Raw genomic sequence first — 19,418 nt, 5'->3', positions numbered from 1 at the left:
TGAATGTTTAGTAGCATTATAATCTAAAGTTGATTTTTTATTTGTATTCTTTTCACGCTTATTATTATATTTATTTTTTAATTTATAGTATAATTTATCAAGTTTGAGTTTTAGCTTATTTGAATTTGTTTTGATTAATTAACTTATTATTATGCTATTAGAGTATTGAATTTGTATTCAAATGTTATCTTAAAATATCTATGAAATACTTTATAATATAATATAAATTATTAACTCAAAAAGAAGATTATAGGCAATGTGTTGGCCCTTAATAGAGACTCTTGCCGTTTAATGTGATCGATGTTCAAAGTCAATCATTGACATGGAACAATTTAATTGTATTTAAAATAGTTTATTGTTAATTGGACTCACTGTTAAAAAATATAAATAGATAAAACAGAAAATTAGAATAAACAGGGACGGGATCAATCCAGCCCAATTAATGGTCCTTAAGCATCGAATTTTTTTTTTTATCATAGACGGGATAAAGTGAACTGATATGATATATCTTCATTGGTTTACATCAGAAGTAATTCTGTAGATTGGTCAAAAGTAATAGTGTTTTCTTCTCTTTTTAATCTCTAATTTTATATTGTATGTTTTAAGATTTAAGGTGCATCATTTAACTTTGTGTTTTTTTATTTCATAATAATTGTTGGTATGTTAAAGTTTATGTCCCGGCTTTAGTCTTCATTTTCTTTTTAATTCTAGCACAGTAATTTATATAGTTAACAAAACTTACTTGTCAAAAAATATAATTTTTTTTGTAATCTCCGATTAGTGGCCGGGCATAACGCCAATTATTATTACGGTAGATATTTGTTTAGAGTTTTATCTTTGAAAACTTAAACAAATAGAGTAATTTTGTTTTACCTTTCTAATTTATATTTTTTTCAGCGAAACTTTATATAAAGAATGATGCTAAAAGAAAAAAAAAAAAGTAAAGTAACTCTCAATGTCGTTTTTCCCGGGTTTTGGGTCCTAATACCTTCTTCGACGGTGTATGGGGGAGGTGATATGTAGACAACCTTACCCCTACCAAAGGTAAAGAGACTACCATAGGTAGAAAAGGACCTCCAGCCTTACTGGACATGAGGATCAAACCCATAACCTCTAAAGGATGATAACTGTCTTCGGGCTTTGCCTGCCCTTTACTAAAAGCCTAATAAAAAAAAGAACGCGGTCATCCAATTATAAATTAATACAAACTTCTTGCATAATCAGTAAACATATAATAATGTCATTTTAGAACAGAACAATCCATATTCCAAATAATCATGTGCAACAATTATTATTTATTGATTAACTTTGAGTTTGCGAAACTTGAGAGAAGAGTCTCATCCATTTTGACCCGTACAATCATAATGACAACGACATGAGGTTGGATCATCGCATTCCCCCCAAGTAAGAGGTCCTTTATATTCTTTGATGCATTCATGCTTGCATTTGATTCTTTTACACCCAGACAATGGCCGAGTGTCGGTACATATATCCGTCGCCATCGTCAACTCCATACTCCCTGCGAATTTAGAACACTTTTATATGTAGTCATTTGTCATTAATTTTGCCTTTTTTTTAAAGGGCAAGGGTCTCTTTTGCCAAGTAAAATATATTAACAAGTGAACAAAAAAGTTACGAATTCAAATATATTAGTATATTTATAAATAAAGGCCTTTATATATAGATAAAAATTGTTAGTGACTAAACCAACACAACAAAAATCCCTTGATTGTAGACTTGTAGATATTAGATAAATCGACTTGCTTCGCAAATAAAAATGGGAAAATATTAATTATTTAAAGTAAAAAATTTAAATAAAAAAAAAAGTAAAAGTAATTGAAATTACCTAGGATGATCACGAAAGACAAAATAACCGTGGTGAAAAAAAAGGCTCTTGTCATCATGTTGAATTGGTGTTGGTTAACACATACGTTAACGAGTCATATTTATATAAGAGATCAGACCAATATTCATTAACCATTTCGGATACTGCATATATTTTCCATAATTATTATGGTTATCATATGACAATTGCTAACCTATTTTGAGACATAGTATACTGTACCTTTCTTAAAATATAAAAGTAACATTTACGATATGAAAAAAATAATTGTTAGATTGAATTAATGATCAATATTAAATGTAAAGATTTAATTATTTTAGAAAAGATTTGAGCTAATCAAAATCGCCAAAACCAATGTCCCGTATTTACTATATAACATTTCCGTGTTTACTATATAACATTTCCGTGGTTATAAACAGTGAACCTGGCTTCTTTTTTTTTTTAATTCATTTTTTTATTTTTTGTTATATAATTTTAAATTTTTTATTTTTGGCACGAAAGTTTTGTTTTATTTACTTTTTAAACTTTCATCTTTTGAACTTTTGTCATAAAAATTTCATTCTCTTTACTTTTTATTACATAAAGTTACTAAAGTTCCCACCCTTTTACTTTTTGCTGCATTGCTTTCGTTTCTTTTACTTTTCGCACAAAAGTTTTGTTTTATTTACTTTTTTATACTTTAATTTTTCTAACTTTTGTCACGAAAGTTTCATTATCTTATTTTTCACCACATAACTTCTGTTTTTTTAACTGTTGTCAATTACACGAAATTTTTAACATTTTTACTTTTTATCACAAAACTTTACTTCCTTTACCTTTGGCATGAAAATTTTGTTTTATTTAGTCTTTAAACTTTCATTTTTCTAACTTTTGCCTCCAAAGTTTTACTCTTTTTACTTTTTATCACATAAATTTACTACAGTTTTCACCCTTTTACTTTTGCCACATCACTTTCGCTTTTTTTATTTTTCGCACGAAAATTTTGTTTTATTTACTTTTTATACTTTTATTTTTCTAATTTTTGTCACGAAAGTTTCATTATCTTACTTTTCACCATATAACTTTTGTTTTTTTAATTTTCGTCAAGCTTTTTCCATTCCTGCCACGAAACTTTTAACCTTTTTACTTTTTGTCTCAAAACTTTCTGTCTTTTACTTTCCGCACGAAAGTTTTGTTTTATTTAGTTTTTAAAATTTCATTTTTCTAACTTTTTCCACGAAAGTTTCAGTCTCTTTACTTTTTATCACATAAATTCCTTAATTACCATAAGTTTTAAATTTCTCGTGTCGTTATTTTTTCGGGGTAACGCCCAAAGACTGGGGGATGACCAGTGCTTTTTTTGTTTTCTTCTGCTTTTATCACGCATCCACGATTATTAACGCGAGCGTTGAATCTCCTCGTGTTATACATAAGGTGTAATTATTGATCACATATTTTTCCTAGAAAATGAAATATTAACTTTTAACAAAAAACTAGATGGGTGCTCATCCGTTAGAACGACAAAAATAGATAGCGTTCAACGTGTTGTGAGAATGTTAATTTCAAATCGAATACATAATTAAAAATTTTATTTGTATGATACTTTTTTTGACAATAACAAACAAAAAAAAATTATTTAACGAACAACGCGAATTTTAATAAAGTCTGAAACTTTAAAAACTTAATTTGTAAAGGTATTTTAGTCACAGTGTATAAAACTTAGACATATCAGGTTCTTAAAATGGATGATAAATTAGACATATCAGGTTCTTAAAAGTAAGGAAGGAGTCAGTTTCTTCTATAAAGGAGTATAGATGTTGATATTTTTTTATTTTTCAGAAATAATATAGGAAAAAAAAAGTAAATAAGTAAACACTCAATATTATTTTCTATAAGTTTTGGTTCTTAATATCTTAATTATGAATGAGAAAGATTTAGTCTATCTAAGTAGAGAGACCGTTAGGCGTTAGCCGTTAAGTAAAAGTAAAACTGTTTACATTAATTGCATTTTATGTATCTCTTTTGTACACAGGTAAAACAATCTATCTTAAAAAGAAAGTTGAAATATACTTGTCATCCCTAATAATTGTGAATAGTGAACTTGACAACTTTAAATCAAAAATAGGATTTGGTTTAGTGGTTGGTAATTTACCCTTTAGAGAGCAGGTCATGAGTTCAAAATTTAACATGTTGTTTTTATAACTTTTTAAAATGATATATATTATTTAAATATTATATATTTTGTTTTTTATAATATATATTTTTTATTTTTTAAGTTGCATTATATATATGTTTTTGTATTTTTTTAAACTTTTGGTTTTTATACCTTTTTTACATGTAAAATTTGAGTTTTTTTTTATAACCTTTTCATTTGGTTTTAGTATTCCCTTTTGTATTTTTATTCTTACATTTGGTTTTCAATACTTTTTGCGGCCCATAAATTTGAGGTTTTTTAATCCCACTAATAACGCAAACGCTTTGAAAAAACATTTTTTTTATCTTTTTCTGTGCTTAACACTTTCTTTTTTTATAACTTTTTAAAATGCTATATATTTTATTCAAATGCTACATTGTTTTTTATACTATTTTTTTGGTCATGAGTTCAATACTCACCTTATGTAAAGGTTGGAGGTCTTTTTTTTTTATCATTTAGATAAAACCTGGAGCAACCTTTTGACCTTAGTAAAGGTAAAATTGTCTACATCTCAACGTCTCAACCTTCCTCATACACCATCAAGGTATTGGGATTTAAAAACCATTGGAAGACAACATTGGGTGACTAAAACTCCAGAAATGGGGACTACTCGAGCTAATGATATAGGCAAGATATATATCATATCGGGTCTACACTAGATACTAAAGTCCATCCTATGAACTACTTACATGTCTATGAACTACTTACATGTATCTGATGGCTTCCCGTATTGATTTCATATAGTGAGTGCTAGTGCGCGCCCTTACGTGTTCTTCACTTGCTCTACAGTACGAGCCTCATACAAAGCCGTGCTCCTTTAATATGAGAGGGGCCCTCTGGGGGCCGTCTTAAAGTCGGGGCCTTGTGTGCTGACCTATATAGCACTTGCCAATATCTTCCACTGTACACATTGATGCAAAATGACATCAGGAAGCCTCCGAGAATTTGAATCTAAGACCAAGAACCAAGCAAATAGGTTTTCCTTTTGATGGAACTGATGACTTCCTATTTAGACCATTTGAGCTTGTCATTTGGCATCAGGTATTGGGAAAGTACGTGTCTCTGTTTCTGAAGACAAAAATCAAGAGTTCAATCATCTTATTTAAATTTTTTTTTTAAAAAGCAACCAGGTAAAAATTTTTGTGTTCCTTTGACCAAAAAACGAGTTCAAACCCGGTTCCTAGCACCGTTGACCAAACCCGGTTTGGATCGAGTCAGCCAAATCCCGACTTTTGTGCACGGCTAGTTTGAATAGCCATAAGTAGAACTAAAAAATGTTGAGATATATAGCAATAGTGGAGATACCAGCAAATTAATATGCATTTATCATTCTAGTGGTATGTTAACGTCAGGTAATGCCGTAATGCTTAGGTATATTCCAAAGGTAGCATCGATGTTCTTACAACATAGAACGTTAAAGATTATTGTGTATTATTTTTAATTTGGAAGGAAAAAAAGATAATCAAGTAATAATTGCGACATAGCATTCAAATACAATTCTACATGTCGTTTCAGAATTTCTTTCGATCTTTCTATAGTCGTATATATATCTATCTATATATAATGTATTTGCTTACTTTTCCACGAGAAGGCAGAGCTGTGCCTAAAAGCTTACACAAATCTAGACCAATGTACAACGATTACAGCATAAGTTGGTTAAGGCCAATATGATATTTCTGATGTCGGTGATCTATGCACAGGGTTCAGGGACACCAAGGTCACGATGAGTTGGCGGCCCCTTCAGAAATTGCTGTTAACAGGTTAAATTCTCGCTCTAACGTCCAGGTAGACTCATTCCGATGGTTTATACTTAGGAAGTATTCCAGAAAGTATCCATTGTATGTAATTATAGATATTGTTGCTCTGAAAAGAAGAAATAGCAAAAAACTTGGAGTTAATGCGTATTCAGATACTTTCAAACCTGTAAACGTCCTTTTAGATAAGTTTTGAAACTTACCTATTTGACTGTTAGCATAAAACAAACCCATTACCACCCCATTTTCATATAAACGAACACCCCTAGTATTCAGATAACGTGATTACACAGATCCAGTTGATCACATTGGATCATAGTCATAATATGATTTAGACTATCAAATCGAACCAAATATCCAAACTGTGCCTCAAAAATTCTCTTTTTTAGGGTCGGGGAAATATGGAACAAGGCAAGAACAGTTTTGAAATACGTTTTAAGCCAAAACCACTTAATCACCTATTAGTGGCTATGAGGATTAGAAACAGGAAGAATGCCTTGGGAAAATATGAAGTATATGAGAAGGACGACCATAGACTGAAACAAAGAATTTGACATAACAAAAGACAAATAGTTCATGTGGAGTGAACTCAAGTTTCTCACCTGCAAGGTGTAGATTTAGATGGGGACGCATCAGCAGCTTTGTCAACCTTCCGAATCACTGCATAACTGTAATAAAATGCATGCTATCAAAAACTTTAATACCTTGTTGAGACATTATCAAGAGGAGTAAAAATAATACTATCACTAAGTGCTAGACTGCTATCAAATCCTCACTGACCAGCCCTTTGGCAAGAACACCTGAACTTAACATGGGCTATGTTAAAGGTTGCAACGCATGTACATATGACATGACAAATTGAATAAAGGGTATCAGATAGTTATTAAATAAGAAAGATATGTTCAATTTGAAGGATGTAAGGATTCCATTTACATGGCCCAGAAAAAAAAAGAAAAAGAAAACAGAAGTACGACCTAAGGTATAATATTATTTCACAAATCATCTTTTTAGATACCGAGGTAATTAATAGGGATGCATCAACAAAAATAAACAAATTATGAGCATTTTTCATTATCATAAAATGGGAAAAGGAAACCCAAGTACCAACCCTTATAGCCAGACTAAAACCTACAAGTGACATTAACATCTACAAGAGGATTCAAAAGAGAAAAGGCTTCGGGTATCTTGGCGAAGAAAAAACTAGTCAGATAAAGGGCATAATTAAGATTGAACAAAATATATTAAGCATCTTTACTTGTATGACTTAGATGTCTCGTATTTCTCATAAACTGATTTTATTTGATGGGATTTGGCATAATGTGCTGTTTAAAAAAATCCTCTTAGAAAATCACAGCTAGTAACATTGATTGGAGAACGTCTGCCAAATAATTGCACTCAAAAAAGTTTTCTCAAAGAATGCTTGTCTATATATGTTACCTCTTTACTCCGGGTGCAACAGCATTATGAAAAACATGATGAGTTGCATTAAGTGCATCGCCAACAGAATTTGGGATAATTGATCCAAGAAAGGTACCTGACCTTCTACTTCTGATAGAAAATACGAAAGATAAAAAGCCATCAGCTAACAATTAAATATAGGGAATAAATGTTTAGAAATGATCCAATAAAAGGGATTTTCGAGCACTCTAACAGTCTAACACCAACTTTATTCAGTTTGCCATTATGCGATTTGTTCCACTCTTTTTTTCTTTTGCTCACCGCTCTTGCTAAGCAGCCAAAAACTTGATTTACGATCAAAAATACCCTTACAGATTTATAACAACAAACTTTTCAAGACTTCTTTTAGCTAAAGAGAATGAAAATTCATAGTCATAAAGTCTAAGGGGGTCAACTCAGGTTATAATTTATCCCTAACAGGTCAAAAAGGAAAAATATACAAAAAGCTAGCATAGGAAATGAAATTGGTACTATTTATGAACTAAACCTCCTAAATAAATTAAACAAAGAAATAGGACACTACTGATTTAATATAACTTTTGTGATCATCACTAACACACTAATACGAGTAATACTTTAAAAGATTTCAATTTTTTATAAAGAAAGTGTTCAAGGTTGACTGAAACCCACCATTTCGAATTTTACCAAAGTAGCTGTTTTGACCCATGATCCAGACCGCCTGACCTGCCCATTTGCCATATCTAGAGTCTAGACCAATAGTGGCTAATATAATAACAATTATTGTACAGTAAAACTTTACTCCATACTCTAGGGGCTGAATATATACATCCTTTTCTAAAAATTTACGTTCAGCTCAGGGTAACAAAGACCTTATTAGTTCCTCACCTTTGATCTATAGCCAACCCAAGAAAAAAAGCATGAACAGATCCTGCAGAGCTTGTAGCTAAAAGAACATCCGGAAGTCCAATTGACGGCCCAAATGACAAGGAAAATACAGTTGATGGGTATGTTCCCCTTCGGAAACTATAAGACTGAATATAAAATTTTTTTTAAAAAAAAAAAAAAGAAGAGGTAACTAGTTAGTCAGAGACGACGCTAAATTTGAAGTACAATAACTAATACAAAAAGGTAGAGGTGGCAATGGTAGGTAGGTTGTTCAAGTTCGGTAACTACTCAGGAGAAAACTAGGTTGAAACAAGTCATCATTTAGCAAAGGTGAAAATGGGCCGCATCAGCTCAACCAGCAACATTCTATCATATAATTATGGTTACAACATTATCACAGTAACAATCAAACCTTCGAATAATGGTTTAGGAGGTTATATGCATATAATAAATTTTTTTGGGGACTTTCAACCCATTTTATCTATTCCCCTCTTATCTCAATTTATTTGATATTTTGATTACACTCACATCCACCCAATATTTAACGCATTCATAAATATTTGATTTAAAATTCATACCTCTACTTAAAGAAAAAAGAAACCTTATGGTGTATAGTGTTTCATCTTAGTTCCATACCCCATTTATGTAAACTATTTATTTTCCCTGTTGAGAGAAATCACCCATTTATCGATAAAAGGTTTGAGATTGCCACCTCTAGATATATTTGTGTGTATAGTGTTCACCTTAGTTGCTTCAGAAACAGAATGAACCCTGATTATAGTCCCCTGCTCGGATGCTGTTGCCATGTACATCCCGTTTGAAGAAAATACTATTGCAGCTAAAGGCGAGCGATGAGCGTCTATCTGCAATTTAACACATTAAGAATAACATTTGATTAAATAAGGGTTAAAAAAAAGGGTAATGGGGGGAACCCTAGCCCGATATCATAATTGGATACCCATCAACTCATAAGAGTTACTAACCCACAATTTGATTTTTATGAAGTGCTATTCATTTTTGGGATCACGTATTACCAACTTCAATGGTTTGATGTATCAGCAAGAACATATATTCAAACTACAGATAACTAGTTCAACATACTAGACCACATATAGTATCTATATCTATATGCAAACTATACAGATCTGAGATTGCAAAAGACCAAATTATCGGAAATGTATTCCTTATAGTGTCCTTTCTGCAGATGACTTAACTTCCAGAAAAAAATTATCTAGAATTCTATGTCTTCCCATGATTAATTTATTTATACTAACTTTAGCAATCAAAACTTGAATACCTGCGTAAACTATGTTTCTCAACAAACTTAGTCTTTCTTTAGATTCTAACAAAATACTAGTGTTTAGGATGTTTGGTAACAGATTAAGCTTCTTCTCTTATTATTAAACTATATATGCCTGTAAGATGATATTAACATATCAAAAACATAGTGGATTTTATAATTGAAATCAGGAATCGTAAATTTGAATAAACAAGGATGGGTTTACGCATTAAAAGCATATACAAGTTTTAACCATGCCATATAACAATAATAAATTAACCTCACAGTGTGAATGCAGATCCATAGCGTTGTAGACTAAAACAGACCCTTTTGTGGTGCTAGCTGGAAGAGCTAGAAAGCACCCATCCAAGTTTGGAGAAAATGCGCAAATTCCTGAAAAAGAACAAGAGACGGGTAAGCATATAGATATGCATAAATTTTCGTCACCATCTTAAACTTAAAATGGGATGGCCAATGACGACACAAAAAACTAGTCATTTAAGTGAAGCCTATGGCTATGACACCTAGGTGGTGATTTAGGCAGCAGCAGGGTACAAAGGTAGTAAACCATGCTTGGTTTTAAACAGCGCTAAGCGCACAAAAGCGATAAGGTCCATTTCCGAAGCGTAAAGCGCTAAGCGGAAAAGCGGTGAGATTTTCGTACGCGAAGCGCATACTTTTATAAAAATATTATAAATAAATAATACTAAAACACCATTATATATAAAATACCATCAATGCCATTATATATGCATATCAAAAACTCTTTTATGTAGCATAGGCACCTTTAAGTACCAAAACAACAGAACAGCTAGAAACTAAAAATCACAAAAGATGGCCAGATATGTATTCAAAAGTAGGTTGCTTAAAGGTTCTAAGGTTAAACTAAGAGCCGTAATCACTTTTATCTTCACTTTTTACAGCAACAAGGAGATGAATACAAAATTTAGAACGCTTTTTTACAAAAATCTTACGCTTTTTAGCGCCTAGCGCTTATTGAAAAAGCGCTAAAAATCACACGCTTTATGTACACTCTACGCTCAATGTACAATAAAGCGTTTAAGCTAGCGCTTAGGAACGCTTAACGCTTAATCGCGCTTAAAGCGCGCTTTTTAAAACCAAGAAACCATGAACAAGAATTATTTTAAAAGATAATCTGTCACCTTTCAGATTCGGTACCGTGTCGATCGTGTCTAAGATAACCAGACTGTTTATGTCATATATGAATGTCTGTGCTTGCAAAACCACTATCAGCCTGCATGCATGGATGGTATTCCATATAAAATTAAGTCAACATTAAAGTATATACAATTTAAATCATCACATTAAGATATACAAATTAGGAACAGAAGGCAACTGGTTATATAGCATAAAACAGAAACTGGTGCATCCGTGCATAATAATAAACAACTAACGATTAGATTTACACACATATAACAGTAAAGATGGCAATTTTGACCCATTTACTTAAAATGGGTTACGGGTTGTGTTGTGCCCCAGCCGAGGTATCCCGTGGCCGTTTCCGACCCGTTCCCTGGCCATCACAATGAACTGTACCTACCACGTTTTTATCCTAAGACCTCTTGTATGATTATAACTAGCCATTGCAATCATATTTGACACACCAACTATTTTGAAAAAGAATTACTGTATATATATATATATTATATAATATATATATATCATTTTGGTAACAGAAGTGTTTCAGGTCAGCCTAAACCACCTGACCTGCTCCTGTTTTCAATTTATCCTGTTTTCCCCATTATCCAACCCGTGTAACCTGTAGCAATGACTACCATCTTTCTCATGACCTAAACACAATATCTGGGATCAACATATATATAATTTTAGTTTAGCCCCAGGCAAGAATAGCACCCAAATAATACCCAAGTACCCCATTATTACAATGGAAATCTTTGGGGTTTTATATTTTCATACTTAGGTGTTTTCAATCGAAGCATTCAACATGCATCATAATTGACAAAATCATTGAACGAGGGTGACAATGTATGAGAATAAATGTAATACAAATTTACCTTTTTCTATTTAAAAATACAGCAAGAATTGAAGTTATGAAATTCATTTCCCGGAAAGCAGTTCCAGTTTCAGTATTGAACAAGCATAAACGCCTGGGAGATAAAGATGCCTGTCAAAATTAAGGCAATTATAGTGACGAAATTACATGAATTTTATGTTTTAAGAACTGAATGAATTCATTAAAAGGTGCATAAGCTGTCGTAATACCTGTTCACCAGCTCCAACAATGGCAAGAAGACTAGAGCTGAAAAGCATTTCAACAATAACAAACGCTCCAATAACTAAGGAATGGAATATCAAGTCATCACTAAAACAGAATTACACTCATATATCTATATCTCCACAACATTCAAAGATGTACGCAAGCATAAATCAACAATAGCAAGTACAGATGGCAATATTGGTGGGTCAACAAGTAGGGTAAACGGTTAAGTTGACAGACAATCACCTTTTCAAACAGACTAAAATAGATAAGATTTTTTACGATAAAAATAATATTAAAAAGATAGTACTGAGACTAAAAACTTGTGCAGATTGACTGTATTACTTCTCTACTTTTACTACTTTTGTTTCCAATCTATTACAGTATTACTCTAATATGTTCCACTATAAGTAGTTCATTGTACTTTGGGTGACCAGTTATTGTCTTTTTTTTAGAACGGCAATACCAGTTATTGTCTTCACTTGGTACATAATTAATGATATATCTTCTCGTAAAGATAGGTCACAAAAGCACTTATATTGATAGAACACTACAAGTATAGTGGCCAACATTCTTAGTAAGATCATTAGAATACTAGTCTTGATTTGGGTAACGTTCAACCAACTTGACGCTATCCCTCTTTTGCTAACTTTTTAAATTGATAAGTTTAAGATATAAACAGATCCCAAATCTACCCGTTAAGTATATTTAACCTCTACCAGCTAGACTAGTTATCAGAAACATACCATTACAACCAATCAAGCTTAATGGAACCTTTAGGTGCAGCCTTATACTAAGGACTAGTTCCCAAGAGGACTACTCCTAGTCAGCGCCACATTAGCAAAACACCATCCAAAGACTAATCCCCCTAAACCAACCCAATACTAGGACTAGTCTTGGACCCACTTTTTATTTAATTTTACACTCACAGAGAAACACATAAACAACTCGTTCAAGAACGAGTCCAAGGACAAGTCAAACCCAATGGTGTTTACTTGTCCTTGGATGGCGGAAGCACCAAGGAGAAAAGGGGGAAGAATAATGTAAGGCTGCCTGTTAGTACAAAACGAAATATAATATATATATATATATATATAGGGTAGGGTTAACGTGAGAACCACTATTTCCACTCCCTCTTTCCCCTTTTTGGTGTGTTTTTTTTCTTATTTTTTATATTTGTATAGAAAAAAAACAAAAAAATTTATTTTTTTACGGTACGGGCGTTGCCCTTATTTGATCTAAAGGGGTTGTCATTGGACGCATCTGGGAATGGTTTGGATTTGATGAGCGGCAACCCAAGATATGGTGGTGGTTGGATACGGTACGGGCGTACCCGGGCTTTGCCCTTAGATATGGTTTTTTAGTGGTTTTTTAGTGTGTGTATATATAAATCAATATTACATCCTAACAATTTACATTGAAAAAAAAAATACAATATAACATACATACCTTTATCATATAAAAGTGTGCCTGAATTAGAATCAAATATTCTGAAACCATCTTTTGTCCCAATCACAAAGCAACTGTAATTCAATTATCAATTCTTCAACTCATCTTTTGAATTAAATCTTTTTAATAAAAAAAAAAAAAGGAATAACAATAATAATAAGTTTAAAATAAGAAAGAAAGAAAGAAAGACCTGTTATCTTGATTAAAAGAAGCACACAAAATTGGATTTGAAGAGGAAGTATCATCACTACTACTTGTTTCTGACATTTTATTTTTGGGATTCACAAAAACCCAATTTAATTTGCTTCGTATGTTGTTGGTCTTCCGATGATGTTATTTTTAAAGTTTTATGTTTAAAAAAAGAAAGAAAAAAAAGAAGAAAAATAGAAGGAACATAAGCTTGAGGTTCAAGGAATATAAAGGAGTTCGTATTGGATCAGCCCATGTCCAAACACTGGATAGAAAACAGCCCAAATTAAATTAAAAACATATAAAGAAATAATAATTAAGGGCTTAATACGTTCAGTCAAATTTCATGTTTTTTTCTTATTTAATAAACAAAAATAATCATGAATTATCTATTTTTTACTTAATACATACCGACATTATTTATACATTTAGCCACTTAATAAATTCAGTAACTTAATGACTAAAAAAAACGCCCCCTAGTTGTATTTGGTTCAATTCTAGACTATTCTTGTAATTGTAATTGTTACTTTTTGACAACTAGTGACTTGCTAGTTTGTCTATTATAATATATAACTTTTGCAGTTCAAAAAAAACATTAAAATAAATTTTAAAAAAATAAATATAAAATCGAATACATTATTGTTGGCAATATAGAAAGAAGCATGAAGCCATGAATAATTGAATTGTGTACAATATAATATTAGTTTTAATACCTGTGGGCATGTACGAGTTGATTTATAGGTTATTTTAATTTAATTTTTTTGTACATGTTAATAAATGATTATATTCCTATCTATATTTATACTATATTATAAAAAGAATAGTCCTTTTTATTTTTGGTAATGTTGAAAATATATAATATTTTTATTTGGCACCCCTCAAAATACTTTCACATACACTACCTCCTTAACTTTAATAATTAAATTACACTATCAAACCTTTATATTTTAAAATACGTCCATTAACCCTTTACATCAATTATATACACAACTCAACGTTGTTCCATCACCAACCGTCGCCCAACCATCACACCGTCGCGACTATGACTACTTCCGCATCGCACGGGTACCGTGCTAGTTCAACAAAAAAAAATGATAAAATTCGGCATATTTAAAAAATAATTATCATATTAGTACAGAATAATCTTCGCATGAAGATTCGAACATACTATGTTATGAAAATATTATATTTTACCAATAAACTAAAATATGAGTAAGATGTTTTTAATAAACTTATTAAATATCAGTATTTGATATTCAATTCATTTACCCTATTTTTGTTGGCATCACCAACCCATATTATATATCAAACCCATGTTATATTTTTCATATTTACTTCATTTTTTATCTAACCCATGAAACATCAACTTACTATGGCTTCCAAACCTATAAAACATTAACTTATAATGTTGATGGCATCAATATTCTTGCATAGATTGGGTGTAACCCAAACTCAAAGGATAATGATAAATTTACAACAATTGTTAGATAACTATAACAAATATATATATATATATATATATATATAATGAAAAGTTATTTTGATAAACTTTTTTTTGTGAGAACTTTTAAGAACTTTTCAAATTAAGCCCAATCGATGATTATTCTTTATATGAAAATTATTTTTTGATTGTTTTCTGAATAACTTATGTGTAATTTTGAAATTTATAATTGTGTGGAGTCATGGATTATCATCCATTATACAATTATGTGGAGATTTGGATTTTTGATCACATGTGCATGAATATTCCTATGATTACATGAATATTGCATGAATAACTTACATACATGTGATTATAGCAATATTCGTGCACATGTGATCAATAATTCAAATCTTCACATAATTGTATAACGGATGATAATCCATGCTCCACACAATTATAAACTTCAAAATTACACATAAGTTATTGAGAAAACAATCAAAAAACAATTTTTATGTAAAGAACAATCATCGGTTGGGCTTGATTTGAAAAGTTCTCAAAGGTTCTCGCAAAAAAAAAAAGTTCTCAAAATAACTTTACCATATATATATATAATGTACTACACGAGGGACAATCAAATAAGAACAGTCTTAAAATAAGAACGGTGAGAACACTTAAAAAACATCATTTTGATGCATTAAAAGTTCATAAAACTAACATAATGTGTAACTAATTATCATTATTTAAGTGTATAACAACACGTTGCCCTGTCAAAATCAAGAAAATTATGTTTTTTGTTTTGTGCATCAATCTTGGATGCATATTCTATAAAATGATGAATCCACCAAAAACCGTGATTTTTTTGATTTTGATAGATCAATCTGCTATTAAACACTTAAATAATGATAATTAGTTATGCACTATGTTAGTTATATGGACTTTTAATGCATCAAAATGATATTTTTCAAGTGTTCTCATCGTTCTTATTTTAAGATTGTTCTATATAAGTATTAAAAACAAACATTGTTGTACATGTGGAAAAATCCTCATAATAGATTAGCCTAAAGATCCTCCTAATTTTTAGATGAGAACATATAAAAAAATCAAGGGGTGAGATTAAAAAAGAGAATTAGTGGTATCCACATGTCACAAGCTAAAGTTATTAAGAGAATTTTTAAGCTAATTTTTTAAAAAGATAAATCATTTTCCTTTTGTACATGACTAAAACTTGTTGAGTGTATGTGACTTCCCAAACTGAGACCCATATCCAATAATGCCGACACCTTGTCCATCATCATTATTAGAAAATATTCAAGTACAAAACTAAATGTGGTTTTTAGTACGAACATTCAAAACTGAGCAATATTGATGATGTTGGTTGAGTTGGTTTGTCACAAATTTAATTTGTCTCATGTTATATTTTTTTATCCCGTATTGTTATTTTTCTGTACCCCACCCACCAATGTTCGACTATTTATTTGACTGGTCATTCGTCGACGTACTTCACATCATAAATAGGAAAAATTAAAAGTTCCTGCATAGTTCATGAAGGCCAGAGATACATAAAGGTATGATTGATCATTTGATCATGGTCTACCCTAAAAACTTTGACAGTGTAATAATAGTGTATATATAAAGTTTATATACTTGTTTATTTGGACCAGTTTTGATTTTTTTATTTTTTTTTCTTATGTTTAAGTCATCAAAATGTAACATACTTTCACAAAATAGTCATTTTGTATAACTTACTTTACTTTAGCTCATTTAAATTACTGTACTTTTAAAATTTAACAAAAAGTATAATATACTATTAAAAAATAATCTATTTATATAATTTACTTTATTTTTAGTTGTGCAGGTCATTCAACTATTAAAATTTGTCACCATATACTTTATCAAATGGTCTCGATATCTAGGTTAACTAAGCAAAATACACAAAAGTATAATATACTTTATCAATTTGTCATCAAAGTATAATATACTTTCATTGTATCTGGTTTACTTGTAAGTTTTACTAGGTTCGTGACTTACAAATTATTTATAATTGCAATTTTAAAAAACACTAAGTATACCATACTTTTAATAAATCAACAAAATATAATATATATTTTTTTTAAAAGTGGTGTATTTGTTTAGACGGACTAACTTAAGAACCTTAAATTCATGAAAATATACAATAATATCCTATTAGTTTTAATTTACAAAATATCTATTAAAAATTACAAATCATGGCTTGCGATTTTGAAAAAATGCAAGTCATGGCGTGCGATATTCAAGACCACAAGCCATGGTTTGGGATTTCAATGTGTATTTGTAAAAATTAGAAAAAAAAAAGTAAAGTAGTATCGTATATTTTTGATGATTTTTGATTGTAGTTTAGTTAATCTAAACATTGAAACCATTTGATAAAAGTATATTATACTTTGATGACAAGTTTTAATAGTACATTGACCTAAATGACTAAACATAAAGTAAATTATATAAAATGACTATTTTTTGAAAGTAGGTTATACTTTATGTTAAAAATAAAAGATACAGTGACCTATATTATAAAAAAAAAAATAGATTACACAAAAAAACTATTTTGTAAAAATATATTACACTTTGATAACTTTAACCCTTTTTTTTTTCACCAAGTCATTAACTAGGATTATATGATTTAATAGCCCAATGGGTCACATTTTGATATTTGTTTGTTTTTGAGAAACCATTTGACATTTTAGCTAAACCTTAAGCTAAATCATAACTCCGTTAGATCATTTGTAACCGTTTACCTTTTCACTTACACTTTTTCCTGTCACATAAGTATCACCTTCTCATTTCTTTCACCTTTTACTTTTCTCCTTAACCATTCACCTTCAAATTACTACCCCACTATACTCATAATCTAACCAATCAAAATAAAGTGAAGCTAAATAATAAGATAAAGACAATTATTAGGGACCACAAAACCATAGGTGAACATAATCACTTTCTTCTCATCACCTATCCATTTAACCTATACCCTTAACCATTAACCTATTTCACCTTCTTTCTTCACCCACCCTTTAGAATGACCTTATTATAGGTCATAGAATTTAAAAAGTAATATCTATTCATATGAATAGCAGAGGATGAATTTCTACTTCATTAAAATGTTGAGTGTGTTTATCAATTTGGTTGTCATCAATTTGGTTTATCAAATATGTACAAAGTTAGACAACTTGAAACTTATACGAAAAACTTAGTTTTTGGTTTATCTTGACAATACACTTAACCAAAATCCATAAGCTAAATTAAATATTTTAATATGGTTATTTTTAATACATCGAGTTCAATTTCAATTTTGAGCAAATAAAGGTCATTCAATCACTAAATTCAGTTAAAGCGTAAAAATTACATTATCTTTGATTATTTAGGTTCGCTGGGCGTCAAGTTGTATACCCAAACCTTAACAAAGTATGTTTAACGTTAAAAGTAATTGTAGTTGTAGCTGTAACTTGTACTTTTTAAGCAAAACTGTTAGGTAAAGCTTTTAAGTTTTAAAAGTGTTTGTTGCCACTTCAAGAGATATTTGTGTAAATTTTCAAAACTAAAAACTTTATCCAACTAAAAGCTCCTGAAGTAGCGTTCTCGAAAAAACTTTTGACAAACATGCCCATATTGCGTCAAAATGTTCGACATTAACCTTACTAAGGGTTATTAAACGGTTAGATTATATGCAAAAACCCATTTACAACTCAAGTATAGTCAAAGGGAGGTGATATTTCCATCAAAAATTTTTGATACATTTACCATTATATATATAGTCGATTAGTACAAAATATATTAGTTGTGTATAACTAAAATTTGTTTTGTATAAATATTACTATTATAAGCCTAACAAAAATCATAAAAACAAAAAAGTGTGGAAGAAGGATTTTAAAATCCATTCTTTATAATCAAACACCAATAGTAAACAATTTCATATGGTTATGTGGCGTTCTGAAGATAGGTTGTTTATATGTGATTCGTTCCACAATTTTGATACATACTATATAGAATTCCACATATGCTCAATGGGATTCAAATAATTTATATTGGTCAAGCATACTGAATTTTGTGCATAATTTTTATATTTGAAATGCCTGCAAAAGTCAGAATACTATATGAGTAATAACATAGGTTTTTGATAAACTAATATTAAAACTAGGGTTGCTAACAACAATATTTTAAAAGCCGATTTTTAGACCAAAACATTTTTAATTAAATACGAGTATAATACCCACTCACTGCAGCGGTGATGACATTAGTTGTGATGTGGTGACATTGGCGTCAATTGGTGTTGATAATTGATACAAAGATATTTGATTTTAAGAGATAGTGAATATATTTTAAAAGATTATGAAATAGTCGTGTAAGTTAACTAATTAAGAGTAAAATGGTAATTTCGCATGTCTCAAAGTTATAAAATTTTCAACATAGGAGTATAATTTTTATATAGTAGTATAAACGTATAAATAAATCGGAAGAAAAAAAAGAGTCCTTGACAAATGTGTAATCTTTTTGCATCTTGTTGATGTGTTGATAAAATTTTGTTCTTCATTAAAAGAAAATGTACGCAACATTACAGATTTATCTTTTTTATTCTCCTTTTAGAAGTTATATTAACTTTCGGAAATGTAAAATAATTTACTGTGCAAATCAATCTCAGAATGGAATGACGCTTCTGCGGAGAAGTTTTTACTTTTTAGTACAAAAGAAGTGTCATTCTACAATAGAACCAACTTTACCTATGTCATAGGTGTAC

General features: G+C 30.4%; 1 protein-coding gene across 1 annotated transcript; it reads right to left on the bottom strand.

The window, feature by feature from the left end:
* Positions 1-5,475: 5,475 nt before the first annotated feature.
* Positions 5,476-13,382, bottom strand: LOC122598852 (autophagy-related protein 18b). The gene is made up of 11 exons (XM_043771333.1): positions 13,232-13,382; positions 13,042-13,115; positions 11,598-11,671; positions 11,390-11,499; positions 10,517-10,608; positions 9,634-9,746; positions 8,818-8,937; positions 8,075-8,220; positions 7,208-7,318; positions 6,373-6,438; positions 5,476-5,879 (listed from the first exon to the last, which is right to left on the bottom strand). The coding sequence occupies exons 1-11, from the start codon at positions 13,306-13,308 to the stop codon at positions 5,735-5,737; spliced, it is 1,128 nt and encodes a 375-aa protein (XP_043627268.1). The 5' UTR covers positions 13,309-13,382; the 3' UTR covers positions 5,476-5,734.
* Between the last annotated feature and the right edge of the window lie 6,036 nt (positions 13,383-19,418).

This window comes from Erigeron canadensis, chromosome 5, assembly GCF_010389155.1.
Source record: "Erigeron canadensis isolate Cc75 chromosome 5, C_canadensis_v1, whole genome shotgun sequence".
In the NCBI taxonomy this organism is placed as follows: domain Eukaryota; kingdom Viridiplantae; phylum Streptophyta; class Magnoliopsida; order Asterales; family Asteraceae; genus Erigeron; species Erigeron canadensis.
This window is presented reverse-complemented; position numbering and strand designations above follow the sequence as displayed.

Coding starts and splice junctions, on each gene's coding strand:
- LOC122598852 (XM_043771333.1), bottom strand. CDS start 13,308: ATGTCAGAAACAAGTAGTAGTGATGATACTTCCTCTTCAAATCCAATT. Junction 7,319..8,074: donor GGGTTGGCTATAGATCAAAG/GTGAGGAACTAA, acceptor ATTTTCTATCAG/AAGTAGAAGGTCAGGTACCT. Junction 5,880..6,372: donor TCTAAATCTACACCTTGCAG/GTGAGAAACTTG, acceptor TCTTCTTTTCAG/AGCAACAATATCTATAATTA.